We start from the raw sequence: 21,618 nt of genomic DNA on the forward strand, positions 1-21,618 counted from the left end.
GAGTATGGGATGTTATCAATACAACACTTCGAATCCAGCTACTATTCCACACAGTTTTTCTGGGTTTCAGGATATGGGAGGGGGATATCAATAGAGTCTGTGGCATTTTACTGGTTACTAGTAGTAAGCTTCTAGAAAGGTGGGCTTTGTGTAAGCTAGGCGTGTGTCGAGATCCTTCTGTCCAGTTGTGGATGCCAAGGGTTGTGCGGAACCACAAGGCTTGAGTCAAAGTAATTTTGATTAAGTGATAACAGGGCTACAAAACTGCATACTCAAAAAAATTCAGAGAACTCAAAATTAAAAGTTCGAAATTTTCGAAAATTTTCTTGAATTCTCGAACTGATAGTGGTGTTTTCTCGAATTATCGAAAATAAGAGTGGTTTTAGTAAGTTTTATCAATATGAATATTTGCCCCTGTAAGTTCGCCATCGGCAGCCCTGGCTAGTGATAGAACTTTTAGAAAAAGTATCGATACCGGTACTCATTTAAAATACTCCTATGAAAGTATCGATGCTAGTATTCATACTCAGTAAAAGGTAACGAGTATACTCGATCCAAGTGAGTACTTCGAAATTTTTACCAAAATAGACGAAAATTTTTTCTAAAACGAGATCGGAGGTTATGAATTTAGTACAAACCATGTAAGAAAATTTAAGTGTGGACAAAACCAAACATTATAAATCCAGTTGTGCGCTCTTATATATATTTTAAGGATATGTTTAAAGAGAAACGTCTTGAACATTAAATGTTTTAAAACAAATTAGTTATACATATTCAAATATCGTCTTCCATAAGAGGCTAGACACATTTGCTATCAAAGAAATTACTTAAGTACTTATCAAAAGAAAAAAGTTTTTCCAAACTGGGTCGCTCTCGGTAGTGGGTTCGCAAGCACTCTGAGTGTTTTTCTGCCATTGAAAACCTTTATCGGTGAAAATTTATCTGTCTTGCAGCTGCCGCTAGGAATTGGCACAAATACATCGTCGATGCCGTAATACACCCTTCCATTGCTCCTATTGAGGTGCTCGAGAGCACCCTTATTGAGGGCCAAGACAATCTGCCTCCTCGGTCCAACAGCGTCCTCGACTCGGATTACACTCCAGTCGTGCGTCGGGAGAGCCGGGTTCATGACCTGCAGCATCCGCAGAATTCTTTCTGGCGCGCCTATTTTACAAAATTGTAATAAAATTTAATTGTACATAGTAAAGTTAATCCACCCATCAGGTTTAACCACTTCATCATTTTTTTTGTTTAATGCATTGTCCCTTTTTTCCATTTTTGAAAGTGGGCGTGGATATAATCTGATTTCGACCCTTTACAATACCAATATATCGTCGACGATGCTGTAAAAGCTGCTAACTCTGTAGACAAAAATAAAACAAAAACTATATTTCATGACAATTTAAAATGTATTGAAATTTTATGGAGTTAGCAGCTTTTCATAATTTTGTTGGAGTTAGTGCTTCTGGACGATAAACATATAATTTTCTAATTTTTGTTGTTATATCGGCCTACTGATTTTAAGATCGCGGGTGAATGGTTATAGCAGCGGCGCCTAAACGTTGCCGATGAAGGAATTTAGCAGTTCCCGAAATGGATCTATACAACGAGCTTTGGCAGTTGTCTAAAATTTTTTCTTTCTTCTTTCTTCTATTCTAATTTAAAAATTTTTTCAATTAAGAAAAAATTTATAATAACAATAATAATGATAAAAAATTATTGTTAGGCCTTGAGCTCGATTCGAACCCGCGATCTTAAAATCAGTAGGCCGATATAACAACAAAAATTGTTAATACATCCCAGAGCACGGGGAAAAAAAGTGTCAATAAATTATGACACTATGGCGGCATTGCCAACAAACAAGTCCAATTTTCACAGCCATTCTGCAACAGATGTCGCAGTGTTGTGAATATCAATTGGCACGAAACAGAATAGAAGTAGGATTAATGAAGACAAACAAAAAACCGCTGTGATGGCTGAATGGTTATAGCAGCGGCGCCTAAACGTTGCCGATGAAGGAATTTAGCAGTTCCCGAAATGGATCTATACAACGAGCTTTGGCAGTTGTCTAAAATTTTTTCTTTCTTCTATTCTAATTTAAAAATTTTTTCAATTAAGAAAAAATTTATAATAACAATAATAATGATAAAAAATTATTGTTAGGCCTTGAGCTCGATTCGAACCCGCGATCAAAAAATTGTTAATACATCCCAGAGCACGGGGAAAAAAAAAAAAAAAAAAAAAAAAAAAAAAAAGTGTCAATAAATTATGACACTATGGCGGCATTGCCAACAAACAAGTCCAATTTTCACAGTCATTCTGCAACAGATGTCGCAGTGTTGTGAATATCAATTGGCACGAAACAGAATAGAAGTAGGATTAATGAAGACAAACAAAAAACCGCTGTGATGACTGAATGGTTATAGCAGCGGCGCCTAAACGTTGCCGATGAAGGAATTTAGCAGTTCCCGAAATGGATCTATACAACGAGCTTTGGCAGTTGTCTAAAATTTTTTCTTTCTTCTATTCTAATTTAAACATTTTTTCAATTAAGAAAAAATTTATAATAACAATAATAATGATAAAAAATTATTGTTAGGCCTTGAGCTCGATTCGAACCCGCGATCATATAATTTTCTTTTAGCATCATAGGCCGAAAGCGTCTCCCATTCCACCATTATTAAAAAGTCGGATTAAGTGAAATTGGAGCCTTTACGACATCGTCGAAGATCTAAAGTTAAGTTGCTGGAGTTAAGTTGTGAATGGACTGAACTTTTTTGATCTTTAAGTTAAGTTGTGAATGGACTGAACTTTGCTAATCTTTAACATGTAGACCATTGGCACTTGGTAAAGTATCGGAGAAAAGTATGGAGGTAAATAATCGATACTTTACACAGTACTTGGAAAAAAGCATCGAGTACAAATTACTCGAATATTATTTAAAATAGTATCAATACTACTCATTCAGTACTCGTATCGTTCTATCACTAGCCCTGGCTTATACGCTTCACTAAAAATTTATGTTACTCATACGCACTGTATGCCGCCATACACTCATATGCAGCCACCTAAATAATCGAATGTAGTGGCATTTGCCGTTCAAAGATTAGGAGAAAGATAGCATGTACATACGGATGTATGTATGTTCGACTTATACAATGAAATTGTGTGAAGGAAACGCCGCGGTATGTGCAAACGCTATTTGATTCTCATAACAACTATGCAACAGTTTGAAGAGAACAACAAAAAAAGACAAAAACATGATACACCAGCTGCAGCTATGTGTAAAATGATGAAGCAACAGCGCAATTGAGTAACAAACACAATAAACTGGAGGGTAAGTGTGAACGTTTTTGAAGAACAGTAGCAGCAGAAAAAGTGCTTACAAGTGCCACTTACAGGCGACTAAATGTGTTGTTTTGCTTTATTTTCTTTCGTTCAAGCTGTTTTTCGCCATTTTTTGTTTTTGCATATATCTAGATACTACGTGTCCACTTATTCTACAACGCCAATCGAATTTTTGCATTTATACACACACATACATATGTAAAGAGGGACATGTGTAGCTATTGTTGTTTGATTTGTGACTTACCCATATCACAACTTGATCATCGCCACGTCCTGCTTTTTGACGCCATAACGGCACCGTACGCCCCTCATTTGACACGAACACCGCATAGCACTTTGAAAGTTCATCGATGCGTGTTTTTTTCACTTGTTCACAAAGTTTCCAAACATTCTCCTCACTACAAATATAATAAAAGTACATGATTACATAATGATGAGCATAAAGAATTTGACTATTTGTTAAGAAATTCATAAAGTAGTAAAATTATTTATGTGTCAAGATTAATAGGCGCCTATACAAAAATGGAGAATGCATAAGAATGACTTGCCAAACAAATATGCTTCAATAGTAAGTATGTATTGTAACGAATTTACTGCAATTCCGCTTATTTGCAATCTTCTACTAAGGTTCGAATCACTAAACTGTTGAATAAATAACTCCACTTTTTAATAATGCAAAATGGCCTTTATTAAAGTACAATAACACTACTATTTCCCGACAGACAGATAGCGTACTTAATTGAAAACTGATTATAGCGCCTCTACTGTCGCGGCCTTTTATACTCTTTGATTTCCTCCTTGCATCTTCTAGGCGCTTCTGTTCTGGAATCTACTAGTTGGTTATCTGCTATAATTATAAATACAGATATACGTGTATAGCTCTCATATGCGCGTGTGTTTGTGAGCGACGCTTCCACAATTATAATTGCATATCTCAGATAAGATATCTGCATGTATTTGTGCGTTGCTTCTCCGTTGCATATGTACGTATATGTGTAGACCTAATGATTGATTCGTTTATGTAGATACATTGATTTATGGATGTGCATACAATGCGCTGCTTAGCATCGGCTTAGAGATGCCAGTACCCCTTAGTGTTGCTAATATTCGTAACAGTATGTATACACAATAAGAATACTTAAATTTATGTTTTCATCAATAACCGAAATAAGACAGAATTTCGAAATCCCGATCATTGTTGGCTTCGGCACAAATTTTCATTTAAATATTATAATAATAAATTAAATACGTAAAAACTAAGTACTCGAGATGATCGATGTGTAAATTTACAAGTGTAATGAGATGACGGAGCGGATGGCGGAGCTTCAAGAGATCGATACCAATGGAGTGCTATCCCACTTTTCTGCAGGCAGCAATCCATTGAATAAAAGTTTGCGGGAGAGAATGCTGAGGAGAGGCTTATCCTCGAGGAGCATGCTCATTCCGCAAACGCAAAAAAAATTTTTGGCACAACTGCTTTCAAACTAGTGGATGAATGCATTTGGCGCCCTTAAAGATTTGGCAGCTATAAATATGTTATTTTAACATGTGTTCTCGGGTATCAGGTATCATGAAGGTAATGAACAGGCAGACTACATAGCCAAGATGGTGCTATAGCAGCTTCTACGATCCAGAGCCCTTCTGTGGACTCATCACAACAACGAGAGTATTAGCCAAACTCATTTATCTTAGCAGCGGTAATCTACGAACTCTCATTGTGTATTATATGGGGCACTCCATACTACAGCATCACCTAAGTAAGCCAAAACTATCTGATATACATATCTGTCGATCTAAAAAGCTAAATCATGAAGCGTCGGTATATATTCTGCTTTGGCGTGGCAGATATTCTCGCATCTAGGTGGAGTAACTCTTAAACCCACCGTGAAATGGAATAGAAAGCCTGAAGAGGTACTAAAATACATTACCCATTAACGCGCAACTTTTTTTCGCCCTTTTATCAACTTTTTCTGTTAGTATGGTCCAAATATTTAGAGACTAATGCACAAATTATATATTTAATAAATCATATATGTCGGATCTGTCGACGAGTTTAGAGTATGGGGACAAACTTTGATGAAGTGACGCGCACTGTTTCATAAAACACTTGTTGTAAAGTTTATATACTAAAAATTAGTAGGCGAGAAAAACAATAACGAAAATATTTGAGTAGTGAAAAATATGAGGCAGAGTGAAATTATTATTTGTTGAAAGTGCGTGCGCGTCAATTCCTCTTAGACTTGTGATAATGACTTCTCATCCTGCGTCATATATATATATTTTATTGCATCTGACAGACTTGTTCCGATGTGGGAACATTGGGTACATAAGACTTAAAAGCGTCCATATACTCGTACAGTAAAAGGCATCGACGATAATTTGTCGAGAAGACACTGATAACACTTCGAAAATGATCCGATTACTAGACGATTTCAAACCAATAACGATAAACAATCTATAACATACAGTCAACTCGATAAAAAATCTATAAGAACTCGATAACTTTCGATAACACACTGATAATTTTTGGTAACAAATCGTTCTTTTCTATAAAAAATTGATAAGAATTCAATAAAATAAGTGAATAACATAACGATAACTCGTCGAAAATAAAGGTTTAACAATCCAATAACCCGTCGATAAAAAAACGTCGATCAAATGGTTGTTATCTCTAGCAACCCTTTAATATTTTGATAACAAATCCATAAATCGGCATCCAGTTTCAGGTTTGTTTTCTTAACTTTCCTTTTCTCTACCACTGCCAGATCTAAAACTGTTGTTGAACCATGAAATTTTATTTAATATTTAATTTATGCTAGGTTTTTTTAAATTTTAGTCTCCATATGCATATTTCTAAAAAAACAGACACCAGTGCATACTGAAAAAATTGCTAAGTACGCCATTTATATGTGTCATATGTAAGTATACATTTCTTATTTCATTTTCATTATTCTTTTAATTTTTGAATTAAATGCATGAACAAGTTTTTAATTATACTCTCAGGAGAAAAGCGGCAAACCATTCACAGTTGTGCTCTAAGTAACACCTTGTGCAATAAGCGTACTTTTTGAACATTTATTTGTATGTATGAAAATTAAATTAAAATGTAATATATACGTATTTAACCCTTGAGTAACTTGGGCTCTTAACTCGACAACGAAAGCAATTGGGCAACAAAAGTTAGAGTTTGACTGCAAATTTTCTTAAAGCGAAATTGGCCTAAAATTTGATTGTGAAATTGATCGACAGTTATTAGGAGAATCTGCCACACACTGGGCGTGACACCGCCCATATTAAAAATAAAATTGTTTTGAAGTTTTGCAGGCCATAATTCCAAAAACCGTTTAAGCAATATTCATGAACTCACTTTGTTTTGTTGATATTCCGACAGGGTGGATACATGATGTATATTGTAACGATTTTACGTCATCCCTTGTCAAATTTGGTTTTGAGACAAACCGGTTTCGTCGTTGTGTCACCATCAGTGTCGATTTTTGTTCTGATCTCTTGTTGTCGTTTGTCCTGTATTTATAGTTCGTAGGTACATGAGCATGCATTGTCAAAAATTGATGCTTGTGTATATTTAGTTAGGTTTATGTGCTGTGTGTTCATTCAGAACCGAGGGTGCTTTTTACTGATCGATTTGTGTGGCTGACTGAGGCAGGTAAAAATCCGTAATTTTAGTCGTTTGACCTTCTTTGTGGGTTTGTTGTTTTGGTGCGTTAATTGTTTTGTGTTTATTTGTTGTTGTGTGTTTGTCTGTTGTACCTGTGTTATTACTCTTGTAAACAAGTTTTAAAGGCTCGAATATTGTGTCAGAAATTATGTTTATCTGTTCGTTTATTATTCTACCGTCGAATGTTTTCTGTTTGTAGATTTCCAAGTTTTGGAGTACGTTGAGACGTCGGCCCTTTGCTTGTATGTGAAGAACACTAACTGTTTTATTGATGTTTGCTGGGGAACATTCTTTCTCGACCATGTGATTCGCGAAGTTAGACTCTGGTATAATGTTTGGATTCCGTATTTTTTTGTTGTAATCTCTAATGTGTTCTCTGAACCTCGATCTTATTTGCCGTCCTGTTTGTCCTATGTAAGTTGGTATCCGCAGATAAGCTTGTATACGCCCTGACTGCTAAACGGATCCACTGAGTTAGTGCTAGTTCTTAGTTTTCGCCCTAGATTGTTCGATGTTTTGAACGTTGTGTTAATGTTGTATTTTTTAAAGAAGTTTGCCCTTTTTTTCCAGTATATGTCATAGTCGTCCAGCTATTATTTTCCTTTTCACTATTTCTTTTTGGTTATCCATCTGTCCATCTGAGCTTATCTACTAGTGCTTTTCTTTTTACAGCGATATTATATATGACCTCAAGTTCTCTCTTATATGCCTCCTGTGCAAGAGGTGTTCTTTCAAGTCTATGTACCAAATGCCTTAATGCTGCATTTTTACGCTGTTGGCGGCCAGCCGACACAATAATACATAATACCTCAAATCACCCCCAACAGCATAAAAATGTAGCATTAAGGCATTTGGTACATAGACTTGAAAGAGCACCTCTTACACAGGAGGCATATAAGAGAGAACTTAACCGTGCGTCCTTCTGTTCGTCTGTCTTTATCTTTACCAAATTTAGACAATTTCGAAATATATGTGCATTGATGGTAGTCGAAATCATATTGTAACCATGCTCACTTTTTGATATCAAAAATTTCGTTACAAATCTTAATGATTCTCGATTATTCTGCATCTTTTGTTATAGTTCAAGTCACTGAATTCTCGAATAAATATCTCAAATATTCTGCATATAAAAAGTATTTTATTTACAGTACTACTACGGAGGTACACTCAGAGAAAAATGGTTCCAAAACGAACGAAACAAGTTCAAAATTAAGAATATTCGTTGACAAAAGTCTGGTAAGTACGTTTTTTCTTAACTCGTGACCGATGGGCTTGTCTTAAGAACAGTGTTTCCAAGCACACCGTTCGTATTTTATGACCAGTTTGGTATTGATTTATGAACCTTCTGTTCTCATTTCAAGCACTACTTGGGCTTGATTTAAGATTTTTCATTCTCACGCTTCGAGAACGATTTGTGGTCGATTTAACATTTTTCGGTCTCAATTCAAGAACGATTTGTGCTTGATCTTTGGGGGCAGTGGGAAGGCAATTTTTCCTATTAGTACCCATTTATTTATTTATGTTTATTAATCATAATTTTTTAGTCATTAAAAAAATATTAATAACAAAAAAACTATTATTAAAATCAAAAAGATGAAAAAAACGCATAATATGCATTTTTTCATGTATTTCTCTTATTTAGAAATTCTTCTTATTTGATGATGTAATCTGAATATATACTTAAAATATCTCATAACAAGTTTGAGAATTACCTGTGCATATGTGAATGGAACTGAACGAAAAATAAGAGTTAAAAAAAAAATGGAATATAAAAAAATTATTTTAAAAATTGGGTTCTGGGTTTGACGGTGATCGAACTCGCGCCACACGATCGCAACCGCAACATCATAGCCGCTGTGCCACTACAACTGCTTGATAGCTTGTGCCAAATGTTGTATTAACTTTGTAGTGCACACGAATTGTACCGTTTCTTTTTTCGTGTACTTAATTTAAGAAGATCGTTCTCATTAATAGAACATTTGTTCATATTTTAAGACAGCCGTTCTCTTTTCAAGAAAATGGTGTCAGTTCAAGAACAAGGTTGTTGTTTTAAGAACAGGTCGTTCGTTTTCCAAGAACAAAAAAGTAAGAACATGAAAAGCTTGAATTGAGTCCGGTGGTGCTGGATTTTAGAAGGACGTTTTTCTCTAAGTGTAGAACTTCACAATTCAAACTATTCGCGTACTTCACTTATACTGTTTTAAAACTGAGCTGCTTTTATACACTCAGTTGCCTCATTCGCCTATTCCTCACAGGGTATAAACTTTTCGCGAACAACCTTTTCGATTAATTGTTTATTTACATCTCTCATTTCCGAGCATCTCATATTCGCTGTTGCCTTCTATGTAAATGTGTGCACAATGTCGTCTCTGCTCTTAGCTCCTTTGGACTACTATATGCGTAGCTATAGGCCACCGTGGTGTGATGGTAGCATGCTCCGCCTATCACACCGTATGCTCTGGGTTCGCACCCCGGGCAAAGCAACATCAAAATTTTAGAAATAAGGTTTTTCAATTAGAAGAAAATTTTTCTAAGCGGGGTCGCCCCTCGGCAGTGTTTGGCAAGCGCTCCGGGTGTATTTCTGCCATGAAAAGCTCTCAGTGAAAACTCGTCTGCCTTGCAGATGCCGTTCGGAGTCGGCATAAAACATGTAGGCCCCGTCCGGCCAATTTGTAGGGAAAATCAAGAGGAGCACGACGCAAATTGGAAGAGAAGCTCGGCCTTAGATCTCTTCGGAGGTTATCGCGCCTTACATTTATTTTTTTTTTATTTATTTGTTGTTTTAACTGCTTAGATTGATTTTGTAGTTGTGCGACATTTATTTACTGATAAAGTGGCAGGTAGATTATATTAATGGCGTAAAATTTAAATCTAGTCATCTTTACGATTATGGACACTTAGTAGGCATTTGCCACCTCATTCGCTGTTTCATTGCTGTCTATATTCCTGTGATCTGGTATCCATGTGATAGCGTCGGTTGCTGTGTTTGGCGCATTGCACAGCAGCTTCTTATAGTTATCGACGGCCTTGACGAAGTAATTGGTGGGTCTATCAAAAAAGAAATTCCTGAGAACATGGGAAATTAAATTATTAATGAAGAAATTTTACATGCATATAAGACAGATTTTCTTGTTGTTGTTTAATTCTAGGCCTACGAAGCCACAGTAAAAATTAAAACCTGTACGTATATAATTAGCGAGACTTGCTCATATTACTCTATACAATGATTTTTGTTATTGCTATTAGATAAAAATTGCAAAATTTACAAATGGCGATGGTTGCTAGGGCATGTTCCTGAATTTCACTTCTTCATCAGCTAGCTTCTCGGGAGCTGAGTATTGAACTCAAATCTCCAACATTCGTACTGGTGTAAAGCCAGATGTCTTTAACCACACAGCCCCGTTGCTCCCTTTGCAATTGTTCTCTAAGATTTGCCCTTGTTGTTGCTATTCCTTTTTTATTCACTTTTAGGTACATACACTCTGTATGTTATTTAATCCTAATTCTGTGGAATGTTTTAGGCGCACTTTGAAAGCTTAGTAACATTTGTTTGGATTTTTATACTCAGCTGAGCAGAGCTCACAGAGTATATTAGCTTTGTTCGAATAACGGCAATCCGTAACGGCAAAAACTAATCGATATAGATATAGACTTCTATATATCAAAATGATTTGGGCGAAAAAAGAAATTTATTTAGCCATGTCCGTCCGTCCGTCCGTAAACACGATAACTTAAGTAAATTATGAGGTATCTTGATGAAATTTGATATGTAGGTTCCTGGGCACTCATCTCAGATCGCTATTTAAAACGAACGAAATCGGACTATAACTACGCCCACTTTTTCGATATCGAACATTTCGAAAAATCCAAAAAGTGCGATAATTCATTACCAAAGACGGATAGGGCGATGAAACTTGGTAGGAGGGTTGACCTTATGACGTAGAAAAATAAAGTTTTGGACAGTGGGCTTGGCACCGCCCACTTTTGAAAGAAGGTAATTTGAAAGTTTTGCAAGCTGTAATTTGGCAGTCGTTGAAGATAACATGATGAAATTTGGCAGGAACGTTACCACTATTACTATATATGTGCTAAATAAAAATTAGCAAAATCAAATGAAGAACACGCTCACTTAAAAAAAAATTTTTAAGTCAAATTTTAACAAAAAATTGATTATCTTTACAGTATATAGGTAAATTATGTCAACATTCAACTCCAGTAATTATATGGTGCAACAAAATACAAAAATAAAAGAAAATTTCAAAATGGGCGTGGCTCCGCCCTTTTTCATTTAATTTGTCTAGAATACTTTTAATGCCATAAGTCGAACAAAAATTAACCAATCCTCGTGAAATTTGGTAGGAGCATAGATTCTATAACGATAATTGTTTCCTGTGAAAATGGGCGAAAACGGTTGAAGCCACGCCCAGTTTTTATACACAGTCGATCGTATGTCCTTCCGCTCGGCCGTTAACACGATAACTTGAGCAAAAATCGATATATCTTTACTAAACTTAGTTCACGTATTTATCTGAACTCACTTTGTCTTGGCACTAAAAGTGGCCGAAATCCGACTATGACCACGCCCACTTTTTCGGTATCGAAAATTACGAAAAATGAAAAAAATGCCATAATTCTGTACCAAATATGAAAAAAAGGGATGAAACATTGTAAATCGATTGGTTTATTGACGCAAAATATAACTTTAGAAAAAACTTTGTAAAATGGGTGTGACACCTCCCATATTAAGTAGAATAAAATGAAAAAGTTCTGCAGGGCGAAATCAAAAGCCCTTGGAATATTGGCAGGAATACTGTTCGTGGTATTACATATATAAATAAATTAGCGGTCCCCGACAGATGATGTTCTGGGTCACCCTGGTCCACATTTTGGTCGATATCTCGAAAACACCTTCACATGTACAACTTTTAAAGCCCTCATTAATACCTTTAATTTGATTCCCATATCGTACAAACACATTCTAGAGTCACCCCTGGTCCACCTTTATGGCGATATCTCGAAAAGGCGTCCACCTATAGAACTATGGCCTACTCCCTCTTAAAATACTCTTTAATACCTTCCATTTGATACACATGTCATACAAACACATTCCAGGGTTACCCTATGTTCATTTTCCTACATGGTGATTTTCCCTTATTTTGTCTCCATAACTCTCAGCTGAGTATGTGATGTTCGGTTACACCCGAACTTAGCCTTCCTTACTTGCTTTCTCTAATATCAGTAAAAATTTTAACATAGAAATAGAAATTCTTTCTAGATTTTTGTAGATTCTTATAAGCGGGCCGAAAGATGTTTCGTACTCAATTTAAGTACTTTTTATCCGATATCGCGTTATACTATATCGAGTACAGATTTTTCAATATAGCCAAATCTTTAGAATAAAGTATTATGCGTATAATTTTTTTATTAATCAATTTCGTGTCGAATCCTCACAGCACCTCATTTATTACAAATAATAAACCAAAATTAATCAAATATAAAAATATGAAAGCAAAATTTATTATATTTACGCAACATAAATTTTTTATTATTAAAAATCAACCATAATGACATTAACCCATGACTTTTATGATCACTAAAAGGTTAAGGAGTTAATATTAAAGCGGCAAATCGTATAAAAATAATAACAAAAACTATATGGTTATTAAAAGTAAAAAAAAATAATGAAAGTAGTATCTGTGTATGTTTTGTGCTTGTGTACGAGTCTGTTAATCCTCAAGTGACCCAGCAATCAACGTTTGGAATCAACAACGACCGCATGGACAGTAGTAGACAGCTAACCACAACAACAAACAGCGAATGCCAGCAACAGTTACATTCACTATTACCCAGCCCTCTAAGTTTTTAAGTTTTTGGAGGTCTTTCCACCTGTCGCTGAGCTACCACAAACGTACATACATACTTATACAATTCATATATGTATGCACATCGGTGAACTACTTTGTTAGTTGTTTTTTGTTGATTTGCTGTTGATGATTTGCAGACAACTGCATGCTACATATATTAGGTAAAACCATTTTGATGGTGGCACTCAAATTGTGGAACACACCCTTTCCACGTCATTTAACCGTCAGCACATTAATATATGGGGTATACCATCCCATTTCGACCAATTTTGAACCCGACCCCTTTAGAATTGGCTGAAAGTTTCTCTTCTTTTTCTAGCTTACGAAAGACGTTTTTTAGAATTTTTTCAAATTTTTTCATCCAACTCAAAAAAAGTTACGAATTTAAAAAAAAAACACCGTTTTTGTTTTCAAAATGCTATAACATTTTCAAAAATTGACCGTTTGGGATCTTTTTTTTAACATTTTTTGTTGTTATATCGGCCTAATGATTTGTAAGATCGCGGGTTCGAATCGAGCTCAAGGCCTAACAATAATTTTTTATCATTATTATTGTTATGATAAATTTTTTCTTAATTGAAAAAAATTTTTAAATTAAAATAGAAGAAAGAAAAAATTTAGACAACTGCCAAAGCTCTTTGTATAGACCCATTTCGGGAACTGCTAAATTCCTTCATCGGCAACGTTGAGGCGCCGCTGCTATAACCATTCAGCCATCACAGCGGTTTTTTGTTTTGTCTTCATTAATCCTACTTCTATTCTGGTTCGTGCCAATTGATATTCACAACACTGCGACATCTGTTGCAGAATGGATGTGAAAATTGGACTTGTTTGATGGTAATGCTGCCATAGTGTCATATTTTATTGACACTTTTTTCCCCGTGCTCTGGGATGTATTAACAATTTTTGTTGTTAGATCTTTTTTATACTCAGTTGAGCAGAGCTCACAGAGTATATTAACTTTGATTGGATAACGGTTGGTTGTACAGGTATAAAGGAATCGAGATAGATATAGACTTCCATATATCAAAATCATCAGGATCGAAAAAAAATTTGATTGAGCCATGTCCGTCCGTCCGTCCGTTAACACGTTAACTTGAGTAAATTTTGAGGTATCTTTATGAAATTTGGTATGTAGATTCCTGTGCACTCATCTCAGATCGCTATTTAAAATGAACGATATCGGACTATAACCACGCCCACTTTTTCGATATCGAAAATTTCGAAAAACCGAAAAAATGCGATAAATCAATGCCAAAGGCGGATAAAGCAATGAAACTTGGTAGATGGGTTGACGTTATGACGCAGAATAGAAAATTAGTAAGATTTTGGACAACGGGCGTGGCACCGCCCACTTTTGCAAGAAGGTAATTTAAAAGTTTTGCAAGCTGTAATTTGGCAGTCGTTGAAGATATCATGATGAAATTTGGCAGGAACGTTACTGCTATCACTATATATATACTAAATAAAAATTAGCAAAATCGGATGAAGAACACGCCCACTTTTTAAAAACATTTTTTTTGTAAGTCAAATTTTAACCTAAAATTTAAAATCTTTACTGTATATAAGTCAATTAAGTGAAAATTCAACTCCAGTAATGATATGATGCAACAAAATACAAAAATAAAAGAAAATTTCAAAATGGGCGTGGCTCCGCCCATTTTCATTTAGTTTGTCCAGAATACTTTTAATGCCATAAGTCGAACAAAAATTTCCCAATCCAAATTTGGTAGGGGCATAGACTCTATGACGATAACTGTTTTCTGTGAAAATTGGCGAAACCGGTGGAAGCCACGCCCAGTTTTTATACGCAGTCCACCGTCTGTCATTCCGCTCGGCCATTAACACGATAACTTGAGCAAAAACCGATATATCTTTATTAAACTTAGTCCACGTACTTACCTGAACTCACTTTATCTTGGTATAAAAAATGGCCGAAATCCCACTATAACCACGTCCATTTTATCGATATCAAAAATTACGAAAAATGAAAAAAATGCCATAGTTCTATACCAAATACGAAAAAAGGGATGAAACATGGTAATTGGATTGGTTTATTGACGCAAAAATAACTTTAGAAAAAACTATGGCGATATCTCGAAAAGGCGTCCACCTATAGAACTAAAGCCCACTCCCTTTTAAAATACTCATTAACACCTTTCATTTGAGACCCGTATCGTACAAACACATTCTAGAGTCACCCCTGGTCCACTTTTATGGCGATATCTCGAAAAGGCGTCCACCCATAGAACTATGGCCTACTCTCCCTTAAAATACTCTTTAATACCTTCCATTTGATACACATGTCATACAAACACATTCTAGGGTTTCCCTCGGTTCATTTTCCTACATGGTGATTTTCCTTATTTTGTCTCCATAGCTCTCAAATGAGTATGTAATGTTCGGTTACACCCGAACTTAGCCTTCCTTACTTGTTTTTTTTTTTTTAATTTGTTTTTAAATGTACTTTTCGGAAAAAATACAAAAAAATGTTTAAAGTTTTTTTTTTGTAATTTTTCAGTTTTTCGAGATTTTTCGAATTTCGCCATTTTTTTTCTCATAAAAAACTTCAATCAATTCTGCAATCATCCCCACTAATCCCGGAGTGGGCCGATAATTTTTTTTTTTATTTAATTGAAAAAAAAAAACTTTAAAATTTTTTGTATTTCTTCCGAAAAGTACATTTAAAAACAAGTTAAAAAAAAGTATCCCAAACGGTCAATTTTTGAAAAAGTTATAGCATTTTGAAAACAAAAACGGTGTTTTTTTAAGAATTCATAACTTTTTTTGAGTTTGATGAAAAAATTTGAAAAAATTCTGAAAAACGTCTTACGTAAGCAAGAAAAAAAGAAAAACTTTCAGCCAATTCTAAAGGGGTCGGGTTCAAAATTGGTCGACATGGGATGGAATACCCCATATACATTTGTGCTCTAATTTTTTAGAGTGAAGCAAGTTTCATTGCTAATGTGTTTCAGCGAATTTACAGGGTGATTGCGTAATATTGAATAATAAGGTTAAAAATATGATAAGTTATAGACAAACAAGTAAGGAAGTCTAAGTTCTGGTGAAACCGAATATGACATACCCAGATGTACACTTGAAATGCTGTTGTTGTTTATTTTATGTGCTTAATAGTGTTACAAGGCTGCGCAATAATACATATACATATGGTTCTATTCTGAACTAATTTTTCTTTGAGCTATGGCTCGCGAAACATAGAAAATTGCTTAGTCATAAAAGGGGCGGTGCCACGCCCTTTTTTTAAATTTGAAGTTTTTCCTATTTATTGTTATAAATCCACTTGGGAAATGAAATACCATTGACATAAAGCTCTTTTTTGCAAAGATATAGATAATTTTATTCGTCCACGGCCCTTTTAAAAATCTTTTATATAAAAGTGGTCGTTAACCAATTTCGTAAATTTTTCTTCAAAGCATTCCTTATAGTAAAGGCAACCTCTCTGCCGAATTTTGTTACGGTAGATTTAACGCTTTTTGATTTATGATCAATAATATTTGTAAAATTGATTTTATCACAAGTGGGCGGTGCCACGCCCACTTTAAAAAACGTTTCCAAATTTTTATCAATAGTCTCAATATCAGTCCACATGTCAAATTTCAACATTCTAGGTGTATTATTTACTAAATTATCAGGTTTTTTGTGTTTTCCAAAATTATATATATATATAAAGTGGGCGTGGTTATCATCCGATATCGCTCATTTTCAATGCCAATCTATTCTGGGTCCAGATAAGCTAGTGTACCAAATTTGGTGAAGATATCTTAATATTTACTCAAGTTATCGTGCTAACGGACGGACGGACGGACATGGCTCAATCAAATTTTTTTTCGACACTGATGATTTTGATATATGGAATTCTATATCTATCTCGATTTCTTTATACCTGTGCAACCAACCGTTAGCCAATCAAAGTTAATATGCTATGTGTGCAAAGCACGCTGAGTATAAAAAATTAGAGGGGGTATGCAGACTATCAATGCTTAGCATTACGGAAACCCTGAAAACAACCCCGACGGCTGCACTCTATGCCATTCTGCACATACCACCTGTAGACCTGGAGATAAAGAATTGCATCAAATCAATACACTCGATTGATTTATTATTAATAATACTTGTAAAATTGATTTTATCACAAGTGGGTGCTGCCACGCCCATTTTAAAATTTTTTTTCAAATTTTTATCGAGAGTCTCAATATCACTACACACGTAAAATTTCAACATTCTACGTGTATTATATACTAAGTAATTAGGTTTTTTGTGTTTTCCAAAATGTTATATATATAAAAAGTGGGCGTGGTTATCATCCGATTTTGCTTATTTTGACTATCAAATTATTTTTGGACCAGATAAGCTCGTGTACCAAATTTGGTGAAGATATCTCAATATTTACTCAAGTTATTGTGTTAACGGGCGGACGGACGGACGGACATGGCTCAATCAAATTTTTTTTTCGATACTGATGCATTTGATGTATGGAAGTCAATATCTATCTCGATTCCTTTATACCTGTACAACCAACAGCTATCCAATCAAAGTTATAATACCCTGTGTACAAGTACTGCTGGAAATATGAAAAAAAAAATTTTTTTTGAGAACCTCTTTATTTGAAGGAAATTAGTGCCATCCAGCTTTAACTTGAAGTGCGCCTAAACCACTCTTTACTATAGAAGCACAATACTCATAGAGACTTCCCAACAGAAGTATTTCATCAAATTCAATATATGCAGTACTTCTTCATTGCTTTATGAGCATTCGCGACTGTACTGTGACATATTTGTCTATATTCAAAACAATAATTTAGGTGTGTGGGAAACTCCTTCGCCGTCTCATCGAGTGGAAGAAAATGGATGCTTCTTGGCAACGGCCTTAAGCTATTAAGTAAGTTGTGCAGCTGTAAGCATAACTCTTCTTTCACCGCATTTTGGTACCTACAACGCTAGCGTATAGTAACGAGACAAGCGAGAATGGTAGGTGGACAACAGCAACGGGTTTAGAAGCTTGAAATATTCCTGCGACTAAAATCTGCAGACCAGAAAACTCAAGGGGTGAAAAAATTATTCCCGAGGCAGGTCGGCTAGTATCATAAGGTGCTACTACCGAAGCGTACGAAATTCTGTCCGCTAAAATACTGCGCATATCCGTAACAAACCCTAAGTCTAGGGATTGTGGTTAAAACAACAACAAAAAATATAAGGGATATGAAGTGATGTCGAATAAGGGATTATTACTCTAATGGCGCCTCATTCGTTTGCATAGAGCAGTCGGTGGCAGATCTACACCTTGAATTTACTCCTCCGCCTACTAGCTAAATAGAAAATGATCAGCAGTGCTAGCACTGTAGCGTGCGAAATTTATTCTGACAAAAGACTGCCCATATCTGTAACAATTTCCGAGCGTAAAAGAAGTGTATTGCGTTTAAAAAAAGAACTACAACAACAACGTGAGGAGGGAATGTCAAGCAATGAACCATTCCTCTATTGGAGCCGCGTTGGTCATCTTGGAGCAGTTGACCGTATACCTTGTCCTTTAGTCTTCCCAATTACAGTTCACCAACCTCAGATCTTGCACGCACAGACGTGTAAGCACAACAAGCTACCGCTAGAACGCAGAGTGAAATCCACCTTCAGTTCGCAGCTGGTGCAATTCCACCGTCTGATCAGATTACGATGGCGTTGGCATTTAGGGAGAGTTTAAACATTCCAATCACTCTCCTTTATTTCTCTGCTGGCGATAAGCTTCTGTAGAATAATTCATTTAATGCTGTTGGACTCTGCAGTCCCCTCTGTGGGCTAGGGGCGAATAATTTACCCACGGTAGGTATAACGATCGTAAAAGCCGATCATAAAACCATTGCTAACCAATCCATGAGCGATGTTTACTCGAAAGGGAGCAGATTGGACGCAGTGTACCTCCTGTGCGACCCTATCAGGGTCGTTATAAAAACTGTACCGCGGGGAGCAGGACAGCCCTGTTGTGATCCGACACAATGTATCGCATGATGCTTGTATTCAGGTTTCGACTCCTGCCTTGAGGATTCGGATGAATGGCGGGGGCTGTGGTTTCAAATCGTATTTTGGTTTTTCCCTTGGGTTTGCCCAAATACGATGAATTCACTTTCGTGGAAGTTGACAATAAAGCACACTTAACGAAGCTATGCAGTCTCTTCTTCGCTGGAGTTGGCAATAAAGTATTCTCTTCGGAGTAATGCGGTCGCTTCAGCCTTCGTGATTCATGTGATTACCACGTGTGTGGATTTGGCTATACTGGCAGCATCACTCGTTGACATGGAAGTATGTGTGTACGTGCGAATTTGTGGAATCCCAGCGACAGGCCTCCAAAAACTTAAATAAGATTGCTTGTTATTTTTCTTCTTTCTTTCTTTTTTCTGGCGTCCGCCGTGGTGTGTTGTTAACGTGCTACGCCATTCACAGTGAAGATCATGGGTTTTCGCTTCGTAATAGTTATGATATTCAATGACTCAGCATCATCAAGCGTTGTTATGAAATACTGTATAGACTGTTGAAAAAGACCGGTTAAATTATTCACCTTTCTGTTCCTGACACACCCTGTATTCGGTAAATGTGTGCTCATAAACATTTGGGACACGCAAAAACACTCACACGTGCACAACGTTCACAAACGTTCACTTTATATGTATTTTCATATAAATGTATGTTTAACGGTACAATAGTTAATGCATTTTTATTGTGGTTTTGCACGCTCTCTTGTGACACAAACACGGCGTAGAAGTTCTTAAACATTTTTAAGTGCATTTAAATGATATAAAAACAAGTAAGGAAGGCTAAGTTCGGGTGTAACCGAACATAACATACTCAGTTGAGAGCTATGGAGACAAAATAAGGAAAATCAATCTGGGGTAACCCTGGAATGTGGTTGTATAACATGTGTATCAAATGAAAGGTATTAAAGAGTATTTTAAGAGAGAATAGGCCATAGTTCTATGGATGAACGCCATTTAGGGATATCGCCATAAAGGTAGACCAGGGCTGACTCTAGAATTTGTTTGTACGATATGGGTATCAAATGAAAGGTGTTACTGAGCATTTTAAGAGTGAGTGGGCCTTAGGTCTATCGGTGGACGCCTTTTCGAGATGTCCCCATTAAGGTGGACCAGGGGTGATTCTATAATGTGTTTGTACGATATGGGTATCAAATGAAAGCTGTTAATGAGTATTTTGAAAAGGAGTGATCCTTAGTTCCATAGGTGGACGCCGTTTCGAGATATCGCCATAAAGGTGGACCAGGGGTGTCTCTAGAATGTGTTTGTACGATATGGGAATCAAATGAAAGGTGTTACTGAGCATTTTAAGAGGGAGTGGGCATTAGGTCTATAGGTGGACGCCTTTTCGAGATATCGCCATTAGGGTGGGCCAGGGGTGACTCTAGAATGTTTGTACGGTATGGGTATCAAACGAAAGGTGTTCCTGAGCATTTTAAGAGGGAGTGGGCATGAGGTCTATAGGTGGACGCCTTTTCGAGATATCGTCATTAGGGTGGGCCAGGGGTGACTCTAGAATGTGTTTGTACGATATGTGCATCAAACGAAAGGTGTTACTGAGCATTTTAAGAGGGAGTGGGCATTAGGTCTATAGGTGGACGCCCTTTCGAGATATCGCCATTAGGGTGGGCCAGGGGTGACTCTAGATTGTTTGTACGATATGGGTATCAAACGAAAGGTGTTACTGAGCATTTTAAGAGGGAGTGGGCATTAGGTCTATAGGTGGACGCCTTTTCGAGATATCGCCATTAGGGTGGGCCAGGGGTGACTCTAGAATGTGTTTGTACGATATGGGTATCAAATGAAAGGTGGTAAGGAGTATTTTAAAAGGGAGTAATCCTTAGTTCTATAGGTGGACGCCTTTTCGAGATATCGCCATAAAGGTGGACCAAGGGTGACTCTAGAATGTTTGTACGATATGGGTATCAAACGAAAGGTGTTACTGAGCATTTTAAGAGGGAGTGGGCATTAGGTCTATAGGTGGACGCCTTTTCGAGATATCGCCATTAGGGTGGGCCAGGGTGACTCTAGAATGTGTTTGTACGATATGGGTATCAAATGAAAGGTGGTAATGAGTATTTTAAAAGGGAGTAATCCTTAGTTCTATAGGTGGACGCCTTTTCGAGATGTCGCCATAAAGCTGGACCAAGGGTGACTCTAGAATGTTTGTACGGTATGGGTATCAAACGAAAGTTGTTACTGAGCATTTTAAGAGGGAGTGGGTATTAGGTCTATAGGTGGACGCCTTTTCGAGATATCGCCATTAGGGTGGGCCAGGGTGACTCTAGAATGTGTTTGTACGATATGGGTATCAAATGAAAGGTGGTAATGAGTATTTTAAAAGGGAGTAATCCTTAGTTCTATAGGTGGACGCCTTTTCGAGATATCGCCATTAGGGTGGGCCAGGTGTGACTCTAGAATGTTTGTACGATATGGGTATCAAACGAAAGGTGTTACTGAGCATTTTAAGAGGGAGTGGGCATTAGGTCTATAGGTGGACGCCTTTTCGAGATATCGCCATTAGGGTGGGACAGGGGTGACTCTAGAATGTTTGTACGATATGGGTATCAAACGAAAGGTGTTACTGAGCATTTTAAGAGGGAGTGTACATTAGGTCTATAGGTGGACGCCTTTTCGAGATATCGCCATTAGGGTGGGCCAGGGGTGACTCTAGAATGTTTGTACGATAT

General features: G+C 36.5%; 1 protein-coding gene across 8 annotated transcripts in view; it reads right to left on the minus strand.

Moving 5' to 3' along the window:
* The window catches only part of tun (tungus), a 328,073-nt gene that overhangs the window by 45,061 nt on the left and 261,394 nt on the right, over positions 1–21,618 (minus strand). For all 8 annotated transcript variants that reach the window (XM_067775133.1, XM_067775129.1, XM_067775132.1 and 5 more), the window contains one exon: positions 3,593–3,746. In XM_067775133.1, the coding sequence (XP_067631234.1) occupies positions 3,593–3,746 (154 nt within the window). The remainder of the gene's footprint in view (positions 1–3,592; positions 3,747–21,618) is intronic.

The sequence above is a fragment of the Eurosta solidaginis genome, chromosome 3, assembly GCF_040869045.1.
Source record: "Eurosta solidaginis isolate ZX-2024a chromosome 3, ASM4086904v1, whole genome shotgun sequence".
Lineage (NCBI taxonomy): Eukaryota > Metazoa > Arthropoda > Insecta > Diptera > Tephritidae > Eurosta > Eurosta solidaginis.